The following is a 13822-nucleotide window of genomic DNA, read 5'->3' as shown; positions in this document are numbered from 1 at the left end:
ATTTGCAATTTGATTAAAATGGTTCACTTTGCCAGATCGGTAAATTCTGTAGGGTGCCAGCCTTTGGACAGGGTGGCAGTCTTCCTCACCAGTGTTGGCAAGTCTTGGGGGAACAATAGCTGTTTCTGTCTAGAAACCATCTAAATTTGTTTTGTTGCACCGTTTTACCAAAAATATTAATAGCAAAACTTAGCTGAAAATATATTTAAAATAGCAAGACTCCCAGCTTATAGCAATTTTGAGATTTTGTTTAGCACACTAACTCTGAAAATAGCCAGATCTAGCTATAAAATAGCTTAGTTGGCAACAGTGGTGTAGCGATTGTTTTTGTTAATTTTATTGTTGTCATTTATTTGTTGAGGATTTGCCACATTTTGGACAAAATGACGATATTTAATCTATATATATTTGACAAGATGGGAACGCTAATGCATTATGCCGAGTGGAATCGTACCAAGAAATCCGGCATTACCCGTGAGGAGGTTGGTGCTGATGAACGACATGACAACATACAGGAAGACACTATTAAAACTTGTATAATTTCTTATTTTATTCCTTAGGAAGCCAAGCTAACATACGGCATGCTTTTTTCCATCAAATCCTTTGTCAGTAAGATATCTCCGCATGATCCGCGCGAAGGATTTCTCTACTACAAAACAAATCGCTATGCACTGCATTATCTGGAGACGCCCTCGGGATTAAAGTGAGTAATGCTGGGTTCACACTGCGTCACCGAATGTCACAGCGTCACACTGTCCCTGTGAAAGCCAAATACATTATCACAGAAATGAATAATCTTCAATGTGAACACCAGTATTCACATAGTCGGATATTACCTGTGACAGCAGCTGGCACGTTTGTGACACGCTGTGAACGTAGCTAAATACGGTGTATGATCTTATTTTCCATTGATTGAATATCGTATTTTAATTATTTAGATTTGTACTCAACACTGATACATCGGCCATCAACGTGAAAGAACTGCTGCAGCAACTTTACGCCAAAGTTTGGGTGGAGTATGTAGTGCGTGATCCACTGTGGATGCCCGGTTCGGTGGTTACCTCAGAGCTGTTCCAAAGCAAGCTCGATGAGTTTGTCAAGCAATCGCCCATCTTTGGCATTAGAAATATTTAAACATAGCTTACCGCATAGTTAATACATATTGTACATAAAACGCCCAAATTATGTGTCATAAGCGTCACAGCCTCTCGAAATTGCAGTTGTTTTCAGCTCATAAAGCAGTGATTATGCTCGGCACTTAAATATGTACATGGTACAGGTATGTGCTTATCTGTACCACAACGGAAACAGCGAAATGTCGTATGACAACGGCATTTCAAAAGTGCCGCCTTCACTTGCGCAAGGGCAGCTGGATGATTACATGGCGTACACTGTACATGCAGTTAGTTTTTAAGCGCAAAATTCGTCAGCATTCGCATATGAAAACAACAAAATAAATAATTTTCGATGCTACGGGTGTTTAATACTCTTTCAAAAAATTCACCAATGACAACTATACATTAGAAGACTTTGACTTTTACCAAATTTGGTCAGAATTTGGAAGAGAACCAATAAAAAAAATGATCAATTAAATTTTTTTTTTTAATGAACATACATTTTTTTTTTATTTTAATATTGTTTTTCTATTTAATTATATTTTAATATAGTGATAAAGTCTGACCCGACTCTTTTATTGCGTTTTTGACAAAATTATAATAACCTCTGCAAGGGTATTAAAATGGTTGCTATTACCTCACACGATTTAATCGGTGCGAGATTCGCCCCCATACCAGTTACTTTTATGCTAGCTCAACTCGCATCAAGGGTTTTGCGCAACTATCATAACTATGGAAAATGATTTGCAAAATGCCACAAATTGTGCTTTAAAAAAAACAACTCTCCATGTATGAGAGGGCAGAGGAGGCCAGATAAAGTGAGATAGCATGAATAGCCTAAACTCTTCTGCTTTGTCTTGAAAACCAGTCGGTGCTGTACCGTTACCTACAATAGTATGGGAATGCTAATTCATACATACGAACATATATCATACAGCGTTTATATATGTGCTTATATACAAATCTATGCAAACACATGTATAAACCTATACATATGTATTTAGATTTCTGCTTGTTTACTTACTTATTTTTTTGGTTTTTGTTTTGACGATGTCTCACTTATACAAAAATCATGCAAGTCATCTGCAGTTTTTGGTCTAAATATCTTTTTACTTTGTCGCTTTGTCGCTTGTGACAAATATGAAACCCGGTTTCAAAAACTATGTTGCAAAGCCGCAAAGGCAATGAAAATCTAAGTAAAATGCGGGTTTTGTGATTCGTAACGAATTTTCAAGGCACTCGTCCAAATATGGAAAAAAGTTATAAATATTACGAATGTATATTACGGCCTGGCGATTGATCTGTCTATCGAAAGCATCTAAAAATATACATACTGAGCATGCAAATTACAAAACTTAACTCCCTTTCACAATCTGCATTCATAATTGCAAGCATAGGTATATGTTATAATATAGGTATTCCGATTTTGGGATACCAAAAACCGGTTAGAGTCGGAGTGAGTCCGGTAACTTTTCCTTGTACGGCTTTCAATTTGCTTGTTTGCCTATTCGAAGTTTGTTTTGCTTTTGTTTATCGATGACACGATCACGATTATCAGCGCTCAGATGCCAATTAGTTGACGGGTGGGTTTTGGGCCCAATATTTGGACACTGGCCCCATCTCGATGTTACGCTCTTGTGAATTTCATATTGCCCAAACTTTCTGCGTCGGTTTCCCTTTGCAAATGTTACGCAAATTATAAACAAGTCAATAATTTTCAATCACTTGACAAGGTTATTAACAGTTGGGAAAATTATTATGAAAACAAGGAAAATTTATTGAGTATAATAAGCGTCTCTCTGAATACGAGTTCAACGATCGAGATTACTAATTTTTGTACCTATAAATTGTATTTGTATTACATAAATTATCAGCCCAGTTCCGGTTATCACTTTTGGCAAGATTTGTCTGAAGTAAAACTCTTTAGCCTGTTCTTATTTCAATCTGGAAATATTTTGCGTACTGAATTCACTTTGCGTTGGTGAATTTAAGTCCAATAATGTGATAAAATATAATTTTATAGTAAAATGTTAAACCCAAATGAAACGTAAGGAATTACATATTTTGAAATCCGATAAAATAGGAAGTGAAAACCGGAACACGCCTGAATATTAAATCCTTATTTTAACTTTTAATTAATTTTATTTTTGTCAAATAAATACCTCACGATTATCAGTTTATTTATAGTTGAATCTTTTTTAATACGATAACTTTTTAATTATCAAGAAAGAGTATTGTGAATTGTTTTTATTTTATGCCTGGGAATTTACTATTTTCAGAGACAATTGCAAACTTTCCTGAGCAATTGTTCAGTTTATTTTTTAGAGTTTTTAACGATAAGTTAATTAAAAGTGAGAGAAAAGCGCCATTGTTTAGCTTAGTTGTCAACTAAGTCTAAATGACAGCTGAGATACGATCTATGGAGTCACCCACGCGGCTGTTGAAAGGGCATTGAATAACCATTTATCATTATTACTATATTTCACTTTAATGATGTCAACTTTTTGTTGATTATGTAAATGCGTTGAAATTTTACATGCATGTTGTTAGGCCCAAATATAATGGAGAAGAATTCTAGACTCGAAAATAATCATTATGTATAAAGTTTGGGCAACATGTGCCGTTGAAATTTGCCGTATAACATTTTCCTCTCATGTAGAGGTCAAAATACGATTCTTGTCTAACCAAATTTAGAACAAACACCTACGATAAACCTTGGACGCCATATGATATTCTATGCTTTAAAACATTCTATTGTATTAAAACACGTTTAATCGGTAAATTAATATGCAAATATGCCACAGTACGCTTATGTAGTATTGCCTCTAGCTCTTCTTTCGATTTAACTCTCAATTCTTTACACATATGTTCTGGAATATCTGCTTTCTTTATTATGCAGTAATTATTGAATTTGATTAGTTATTTAGATGTCTATGTAATGAATACATGAATTTAGCTCCACATACATTAAAATTATGCTTGACTTATTATTTTACCATATAGAAGATGCCAAAGATATTTGTTTATCAGTGTTTAGTTAATAGAGGACTCGATTGGAAATAAAAAAAAATCGTTGACAACTTATTGTATTTAATAAAATTATAATAGAAATAATTTGAAACGTCAAAGGTAATATTTGTGAAACTCTTGGGCCGAATTTTTAGAGTTATATTGCGTTCGTTTGAGTTTACTGGGTTGTCACTAATGAAGAGGCTCAGTAAACTACTTATAACAGGGCCCAAGATCCGTCATCTGTAATAAGATGACACTATTCGCTAATTAGATGACGATGACAGACTTAAAAAAAAAAAAAATATTGGTATTGGCAATGATTTCGACCTTTTTGCGCATAGCAGCCGTAACTTTATGAGTGTACTCATAGTAATTATGTCCACGGGACGTTTCATAGGCCTGACTGCACAATACTTGTTAAAAAATGCATAAAAATTAACGAGGCATGAGCTGGCTGATGAATTGTGCGTCTTGGGCGGCAAGTAGGCGGTGGCAGAATCGAAGTCAACAGTAACAGTGTCTCTCAACAATGGTGCATCAGGAATTCCCCTTCTTGGCGTACGTAAGGCAGACACAGAACCTTTTCAAGGTTTTCGATCTGGCCTACGTGCAGTTGGCACGTATGCCAACTTGTTGGGAAAACTCAGCTTGGCTTGGTTATCGATTAGGAAGCAATTAACTAGCTGCTCCTTGCGTCAGTTGTTCTTGTGTCGACTGTACAGCAGAAAAAGCTCATCTTGCACTTGCAGTTCAATATAAAGATGGTCTTGGAGTTGGTCACATGCCCTTTTGGTCACGTAGGCAATAGTCTAACAAAACCAGTTAACTGATTGTCAATTAGCCTTAAAGCGGGCGTTCAAAACAGTTTGGCGGTTGCACTGAAAATGTAGCCAAAGTCGGCTTTTAAATAGTCTGATGCATTTAATCATTTGCATTTTCCTCAATTTAATCGAAGCGTGAAGCGAACAATTGCGCCACAAATACAATTTTATTCGTAGGCGACAACAGAGAAGTCGTTTTAAATACTTGCTCAGATTGTATGGTTGTAAGGGTCAGTGGGTGTCTGAGCTTAACTCTATACAGTTTACTACATGTAATAGTATCAGAGATACTCAGAGATATATTCATGATATTACGTATGTATAAGTAAACGTAGGCTTGGTATGTAAGTAGCTCCAATATCTAAGTCTGCTGTGCATGGGAATATTTTCCAGACGTTTCCGTTTCTGAAACTTTCCTATTGCCTGCCAGAAACTATCGTGACTTTGAACATTGAGATTGTGCTATATTTATGGTCTGTATAATTTCTCCGTTAACCAGTGATTAGGAAATGATTGTTTGGACTTGTTATTGTTACTTATTTTGTACTTTGTTTTGTTGTTTGGAATTTCTAATTATTATTTTGCTCTTAAAACAACATCTTTTAGAAATTACAGAATTCCATCTTTATAGCAAATTCCCCGAGAGACTATTCAACAGTAACTCCCTTAAAAGTAGATTTAGGTCTGTTGACGAAATTTCTGTAAAATGTTTGCTGTAGATCCACAAATTCTTTAATTTTTCAGAACTTCAAAGTTCCAGAAATACTGCCAATATTAAAGAAAGACATCTGCATCATGCCGAATATTTAATACCCTTGCAGACATTCTTAGATTAAAATTTTTTTTTTTGTTATATGAAGTAACATTAAGTAACCATTTACAACACAATTCATGCTTTATTTAATTCAGTAAAGGTACCTCAAATATAGTTTAGTCGATAAGAAAAACAGGATGGACGGACTCTGAAAAAATGACAAATATAGGACAAATATTTTAAAAAGGGACAGGAAAAAAGGGACAAATCTCAAAATTGCACCTTTTCAATAGTTTTTAAGTACACACGAATAATACCCTACATACGTTTTTGTGTTATTGCTGTTTTTGCCGCGATGTTGTCAATTTTTAACCGTTGAAAATATTAAAATTGGAAAAGAGTCTTATAAATAATCTATGTTAAAAAATAAAAACAAAGAGTAAGAACCCAAAACAATGAAAATATATGATTTAATTTTTTTCGATACTTTTAAAAACTTGTAAATAGATATGAAAATAAGGCTAAATTGACAATGGAGATTTGTAATATTCGTTACTGCAATTGTTAACATGGCAACCAGCCCTATAAAGCACGATTCTCGAATTTGGGAAAACTTTTTTGATTCGCTTACAAGTAAATCGAGTCAACTTTAACATGGATGCCACTCACTTATTTTCTTTTTAATGTTAAATAAATATTTAATTTAAAAAAGGACAGATTTCCGGATAGGGGATGTTTCAGAAAAATTCAGGCAAATTCATTTTAAAAAGGGACAAATTTGTCCGGAAAAGGATAATATGGCAGCACTGATCCTCATCAAGAACGTATCTAACTTTTTTTTAATATTTCATTTTTTGAAAATTTTAAATTTTCATAAGTAATAAAAAACGATTTTTTGAGTTTTGTAAATTATTTATTTTACACATTTTTTAAATTTATTTTATTACATTCACAATCTTATTTAATGTCAATTTGTAAATTGTAGATTGTAAATTGTTTCTTAAATAATGACGTATCAATCTAGAATACCTAAACCTACACAAATGAATATATGGAGTACATGGATATCGATAGGGATGTTTGGGAGGGGAAGTATAGGTGTAGGAAAATGTGCGTGTGTGCGGGTTTTTTTAGTACCTGTCCTGACGCGCGTTTGCACTTTGAAGTGTGATTTCGAAATAAGAATAAGTAAGAATAATAACAATTATGCAATTAGAAATAAAATATTAATGAATAATATAAAATTATTGACCATGACCCGCCCACGCCCAAGACGCTCAAGATGCGGATACTTGGCTATACAGATATATATGTATATGTATATATATATATATATAAGTATATATAGAACAGCCATTCGTGGCCTGCTCTTTGTATGACAAGACCACGCATTTAATATAAGATGAGTTAAGTGTTAGAATTAGAAAAACATCAATCGTGTTGGTATTGCTGTTGTACATTTCAGAGTTCTACCCTTAAGTAAACCTTGGCAACATCCAGTTGCAATCCCATTTTAGATTGCCAACTTCTTTTTCTTCTGTCGCTCGCTTTCGTTATCATTCTCATCCAGTTTGGCACTCTCAGTGCTGCTTGACTCTGCATCGTATTCCAGTTCAGGATCAGGAACCTCGGAATAATGCAGATGTCCGACCTTCTGATTGGTGCTGTTGATGACTTTGTCAGCAGTCGGTGTTGCAGCTCCCAATTGAGAATCGTGTGTGCCGTCCCCGTATTTTTCGAGGGTGCGACGAACCAGCTCCTTGGATGGTTGCTTCATGTCCCAAGCCCAGCCCAGTTTTTGGCATGTATCGAGAATCATGGTAGTGAAGTTGACCTTGTAGTTGCCCAGCTCAGCTGCTTTGTAGTCCCAGGGGAAGACATGATGATAGTTGTGCCAGCCCTCGCCCATGGCCATGATCGAGACATAGATATTCTCACTGGGCATGATGCGTCTAAGCACGGAAGACAGAATGAAATTGTAACAACTATTTAGTTAGCCATTTAGCCAGGTCCACTTACTTGTCATATGGCCTGGATCCCCAGAGATGAGCAGCACTGTTCACCGACCAGGTAAAGTTCAAGCTGAATACATAACGGAAGAGGCACTGTTGGACAAAGGCATTGTACCAGGTCTCGTCCCAGAAGTAGACGGGTATTATGGTGGGCAGGAGAAAGCAAAGCAGGACCTTCAGCAAAATAAAATACTTTTGATGGAATTGCACTACAGGATCGGCCAAAATGTCTGACATATCGATCTGTCTGCCGCGTCGCAGGACATCCGGATGCTTGAGCATCATCAGCCAACCGACGTGGGAGAAGAAGAAGCCGCGATTTGCATTATGAGGATCTGCATCCGTTTCCGAATACTTATGATGCACACGATGATCACGCACCCAATCATACAAAGTGTTCTGCAAAAAGTTACAAAAATATAAAATTGTCCATAGTTATTACAAAAGTTGGTAGTAAATATCAAAGTTTATGACGGCCAGCGTCGCCCAGTCATTAAATAAGATAAATGAATATGTCAGATACATCCACAAGGCATCTATTGTGCTGCCGCCGTAATTGACATAGCGCCTTTTCTCCATTTACAGCTTTGGCTCAAGTCGAGCACCAACAAAGCGGCATAAAGGCATTAAGTTGTTGTACTTAATGATGCAATTAATGTTAATTTCATGACAGCAAATTTATTTTGTAGCTGACACAAAAATAAAAAGAAGCATGGAAGGCACAACTTGCAAATACTCTGTATGTAGCTCTTCGTTTATTCACTCAAACTCGGAAAATGAGACGCTCCTTAAGTTTTTAAAAACATGCTTTGATTTGTAGCATCATCAATGTCCGCTTTTGTATAAGTTCACAATACCCTATTTGTGTATTAAATGCTTGCAGGGTATCAAAAACGAAACCTTTGCCGCAGGTGACAAAAAATTGTAGCAAAAGACATAAATTAAATAAGTTGGCTGAAAAGCCGAAATGCAAAAGTAACTGCAAAATTATATCTAAAGGCTTAAAAATAAAAAAAAAAATTTTGGATGGTATAAGATTTTAGATTATATAAATTATGCTTATTATGTTAAAGAAAATATTTTTAACTTATTTGATATTTCTTATGGAAAGTATTTGTACTGATATTTTAATTTTTTAGTTTTCGAATTTTATTTGATACCAATTTATAAATTGTATTTTTCCAAGGACAAATATTTAAAAATTTTGATTGCTTACTTTATCGAAGTAAAATTACCTGGCCAGCCACTGAATAGCTGAGTATCAGAAGAGTCCGTAGAAGGGAGTTCGCTTTGTAGCTGCGATGTGTCCAAAAACGATGTGCGCCTGCTGTGACTCCAAAGCCCGCCACGCCGCCCATAAAGAAGGCTGAAATTATAAAGAAAAACTTATAAGCTTTGACACATAATAGATAAATATTTAAAACATCGATGATTACTATCGTTGACAAACAAATAAAAAAAACCCCCCAACAATGTGGTGCTAATTAAATAAGAAAAATAAATAAAATTTTAATAGAGGTAAAAATACCAAATTACATTTTGCGGAAATGGAGCCATTTGTGTTATAGTGTTAATTTGTTGGTCAAATTAACGTACAATGAGGGCAGAGCAGATCGAAAGATAAAAGTCCCTGTACCTCGTACAAGGTCGAAAGTCTGAGAAACTGACTGAAAATTTTGATTAGCTTAAGGCGTGAGAAATGCATGTAGCTATGAGATAAATCTGTAGTATGCAGCTAATTGCTGGCTATTGCTATAGGCACGTCTCAATAAAGATCGTGACGTTGATGCTAGCATAGTGAACATGTGACTTTGACTACGATTGGGCTTGGTATTTGAGGTTGTTATTGTGGCAGTGACAGTTAATAGAAAGCTGTCACTGGATTTGCATTTACTAGGGCTGGGATTCCCCAGTTAATTAAATGGTTAAGTAAATTGCTCGGTAATTTGTTCACTTCTTACTAGTCAATGTATCTATGGGATACACAAATTTCTAAGTACTAACGCCTACAAGCTGCGAGCTGGCAACTTCAATTATCATCAAGAAACAATATTTGCATATGATGAAGATTGAGATTGAGTATTTTTCCGCAACAACAGCGCCTAATGACAACGACAATACTTAGGCAGTGACAATTGCAATAGAAGAAACATCAATGAGATAACAAAAAACTCGCAACAATGGCCAAGACGAAAACGAATAGACAGGTGTACTAGTGCTCGAAAAAACTAAAATTCGTTTCTCAATTTTACTGATGAAAAATTAACGATTTCGTTGCTTCCCTCCTTCCCTTCCTTGATCCCAATCGCAGAGGCGCTACACGCAGTCCGGTTGAATGAAAGATTAACCTTCAAAAGTTTGTTGCTTGGCTTGTTGCGACAATCCAAACCAGTTTCAAGCCAAATCGCTAGAAATGGTCAAAAACTAAAAAGCTTCAAATTAATTGCCATACCCATACGAGTACAAACAACCTATCTATCCATTTAACTTTCAAACCATCCAATATTATACAATAAAAATATACGTAGGTAATCATTATAAAAACAGGCGTCAATCGAATCATTAATCCACAAAATTAAATCAGATTATTTGAATCCCTAAATGCTGCACCTTTGGTTATTGGGGGTTAATCCAAGCTAGGAGGTTAAGTATGCCCAACTGCAACGACACGGTTGATTTTAATCAAATTAGAATCGAGGAATAGCATTCGGTACGTATTCTGCCACTTTCCTAAGTGTATAATTTAAAAGTCAAATAAAGAGTGCAAGTTGTATAACCAGAGTTTACCGAGTCCATGGCCAATTTAACAAATGGTTCACTGTTCCATTCAAGGCTATTGTCATGGTTATTTAAATTCCATTTGAAGCTCGATTAAATAGATGCGTATAATCTCAATAAAATGGCCAATTCTACATACAATCTACTACCTACTCTTATCAGGAAAGACATTAGCTATGCCTACAGCTTTCTGCATATTTTATTAGCATCAATATTGCCACACAGATGGTAAGGCTTCATTAGCGCCACACAGTATTATTAAAACGTGGCTAGTGAAGCGAAACATCTTGTATAACATCAACGCCCAAGAAATTAATTAATATCATTACACTTGCTTCTTTGTGCTAAACACGACAAAAAACCAAACTAAAAATGGTAAGTTCAGCTTCAGAGACTCGTAAATACCCTTTAACCAAGTTTAAAGTTTCTTCGGTTCAGAGAAGACAATTTAAAAATAAAATCACAAAAAAATTAAAACTCTCTCAATACTTAACAAAAATTTACAGGGTATAAAAAAACTAAAGATAATTATATATGGTCATTGAGTAAACGCTGCACGTCAACCTGCAATTTGCCAAAATATTTACGAGCGCAACGCCGCCCTAAAAAGGGACTTACAATGTCTAGACAAGGAGCCATCATCTCAGGGTCCAGTACGTACTTGTAAGTAATAAATATACAAAAATACAATACTTGCTTGATCAAGAAGCTTTAAATTACAATCGACCAGGCATCGTCCTGGAAATTCCAATGATACGCCAAAGACATAAAGAAAACGAAATCTGAAGATGCCCCAATGTGGGGCCAGAAATCTCAATGTCAAGCTTCGCCGATGTCGACGGCGATGTCGATGTCGTCGTCATCGTCTGGTCTCTGTTTAATTTTTGGTTTTTCGCATGTGGGGAATAGTCATAAATCGTGCGTATTGAGACGCGACCATGGCTCAGACGCAAATGGTTACGGGGAACGAAGAGGGAGTGGGAAGTCGGAGATGGTGCCGAGACTCTGAGCTCATGTGGAAGATGGTGTTTGTTAATTTTGTGTATCTCTGTTGTATTTGTACTATATTTGCATTTGTATTTGTATTTGCTGCGGAACCTTGAGGGAGTTCAGAATATTCTAGCTAAAGTCAAATATGTACAAGTACGATTCACGGGTTTACAAGCAGCCTTGAATAATACGAATACGAGTATAATATTATATTTTGGTTATATTCGACTCGTACTCGTGGTCTCGTAAGCCCCAATTAAATATGTGTCAACTGATTTTTCAGTGTTTTTCTTTGTTCGTTTCGTTTTCATAGTACACCTGTGTCAGTAAATTTTATGCTGAAATTGCAAAGCCACCAAATTTTATGAAAATACGGGTACAATACCAACAAAACCCTATAACACCGAAACCATATGAAATTTCAACATGGCGAAGGCGAACTTAAAGCCAACAGAGACGTCGACGCTAACGGCGATGTCGATGCCGACGCTGACTGAGATGGAGTTGGAAGAAAAGCATGTTTAGTAGCAATTAATTAAGTTCAATAATAGGGTCGATTGCCATCGAAATGTAACTATGAAATGTAAGCGAAATTATGAAATACTTGAGATGACAGAAAAAAAAAGAAATAAAAAAAAAATCAAGAGTGTGGAGTGTAAAATGCTTTCTGCTCTCTTTTCGTTACATGCGACCGCACTAAATTGCAAATAATGACTGTAGGTGTGCCAAAGAGAGAGAGTAAGAGTGAGAGTCCCAGAGACGAGCTTTGAGAGATGGGCGATGAGAGATTGGAGATCGGAGATGGAAGATACATATAAGTAAGTAAGACACACAATGTAACACAACAAAACAAAAAACCAAAATCATCAGTGATTTCCAAAATGCTCGATGCGGTTTCGGTTTCTGTTTTCGTTGTTGTGTATTTTGTATTTTGTGGTTGTTATTGATGGACTAAATGGGTAGATGGCTGAAGAGGGCGGGGGACAGGTGGGCGACTCTTTTCGACACCTTTCTCAAATCGAAATCATTATGTAAGTCGTATTGAGACATCATCTTGCTAAGGTTATTCGTATGCTTACAAAAGAGGACTGTGGGCAACCTCAGCTCGACCAGCGGATAAGTGATCAAACAGATTCCGGCAGCGATATGGAGCAGTGATATCTGAATGACTTTGTCCCATTTGAGAGGCGCATTGAATTGCCAGCCGAGGATATTGTCGCCCTTAAAATTGCGCGTGTATTTCTCCATATCGATTTGATCCTTGGGTATGTAATCGACTAAATGCTGTGGAATATTCCTTGACGCCGGTGGCCCCATTATATTATTCTGTACCGGCGGCGGCTGTTGCTTGGCGCGTGGCATCGATTCCGGAGAAGAATCCTCGCCGCGACGAGCCTGCGACTCGCTGCTCAGCTTGGCACGGCGAGTCATCAACGGCGGACTTCCGTCGCCTGTGCTGGACACTGGCGTCGTGCTGCACACACGCTCCGATGTAGCGAGATGACCCATTATCAATTGGTTTGTGCTTGGGATCTGTTGGGTTTTTGTTTTCGTTTCGTTTCGGTTTCACTTCACACACAAAACGAACTTTTGCTGGCGGAAAGCCAAGTTTCGTAATTGCCACTCCAAATCCGAACTTTCTTCACAGATTTACACACAAAACAAATTTAATTGCAGCTGGAAGTACTATTTGTTGGCTTTGTCGCCTTTCTTTTGCCTTTTGCCGTCGTGAAACGCGCACTCAACACTTGTCTTGGTCGCGGCCCTTTCGGCTCTGATGTGTTTGATGTGTGGTCTCTGGTGCAAGACCGCAGTTTAATTTCTTTATATTGGTTTTTTTTTTATATTAAACCCTGACTTATTGTCGAGTTTATGCGCTGCAACTATCTAACGAACTCAACGCGACGCTGTTCCGTAGACAAATGATCGTAGCCAAAAGTAAAAATTCATACCCTATGCCGGCGTCAGCGTTGACGTTGGCTTTGCAGTCAGCGTCGCTGCTGCTGCTGCTGCTGGGCTGACACAAAAAAAAAAAAAAAGTATAATAAAAAGAAAAGAAAAAACTGACTGATTGACCGACTGACTGAATGCTAGTCGTATTGTTGTTGTTTTGCTTTTGATGTTGTTGTTGCTGTTGTTTTTGTTTTTGTTGCTGTTGTTGTTGTTGCTTTTGCTGTATGTGCGCACTGTGGACTCAGGAAAGGTAAAGCAGAGACAGAAACAAAACTTAAGGCCAAGATTATGCGACCAAAGACACAGACATACGCACACACACACGCACACACACACACTCACTCACTTGAACACAATGTTAGGTGGCACCTGTAACAGCGCACTGAG

The 13822-nt window shown here is 36.8% G+C and overlaps 2 protein-coding genes across 2 annotated transcripts; one reads left to right on the top strand and one right to left on the bottom strand.

Moving 5' to 3' along the window:
* The first annotated feature begins 326 nt into the window (after positions 1–326).
* LOC117790404 (trafficking protein particle complex subunit 1) lies at positions 327–1210 on the top strand. The gene is made up of 3 exons (XM_034629846.1): positions 327–482; positions 561–703; positions 939–1210. The coding sequence occupies exons 1-3, from the start codon at positions 384–386 to the stop codon at positions 1132–1134; spliced, it is 438 nt and encodes a 145-aa protein (XP_034485737.1). The 5' UTR covers positions 327–383; the 3' UTR covers positions 1135–1210.
* A 5461-nt stretch (positions 1211–6671) lies between these two features.
* LOC117792365 (acyl-CoA Delta(11) desaturase) lies at positions 6672–13435 on the bottom strand. Its single transcript, XM_034632475.1, has 4 exons — positions 12562–13435; positions 8950–9080; positions 7722–8113; positions 6672–7654 (listed from the first exon to the last, which is right to left on the bottom strand). The coding sequence occupies exons 1-4, from the start codon at positions 12989–12991 to the stop codon at positions 7216–7218; spliced, it is 1392 nt and encodes a 463-aa protein (XP_034488366.1). The 5' UTR covers positions 12992–13435; the 3' UTR covers positions 6672–7215.
* Positions 13436–13822: the final 387 nt, after the last annotated feature.

Source organism: Drosophila innubila, assembly GCF_004354385.1.
Source record: "Drosophila innubila isolate TH190305 chromosome 3R unlocalized genomic scaffold, UK_Dinn_1.0 2_E_3R, whole genome shotgun sequence".
NCBI lineage: Eukaryota > Metazoa > Arthropoda > Insecta > Diptera > Drosophilidae > Drosophila > Drosophila innubila.
The sequence above is the reverse complement of the archived record's forward strand: the minus strand, read 5'-3'. Positions and strand labels throughout refer to the sequence as shown.

Bases quoted from the DNA above. Each gene is read 5' to 3' on its own strand.
- LOC117790404 (XM_034629846.1), top strand. From the start codon at position 384: ATGACGATATTTAATCTATATATATTTGACAAGATGGGAACGCTAATG. The intron at 483-560 runs GTTGGTGCTGAT...TTTATTCCTTAG, and splicing joins CCGGCATTACCCGTGAGGAG to GAAGCCAAGCTAACATACGG. The intron at 704-938 runs GTGAGTAATGCT...TTAATTATTTAG, and splicing joins GAGACGCCCTCGGGATTAAA to ATTTGTACTCAACACTGATA.
- LOC117792365 (XM_034632475.1), bottom strand. From the start codon at position 12,991: ATGGGTCATCTCGCTACATCGGAGCGTGTGTGCAGCACGACGCCAGTG. The intron at 8,114-8,949 runs GTAATTTTACTT...AACTTTTTGCAG, and splicing joins GCTATTCAGTGGCTGGCCAG to AACACTTTGTATGATTGGGT. The intron at 7,655-7,721 runs GTAAGTGGACCT...TTCCGTGCTTAG, and splicing joins GGATCCAGGCCATATGACAA to ACGCATCATGCCCAGTGAGA.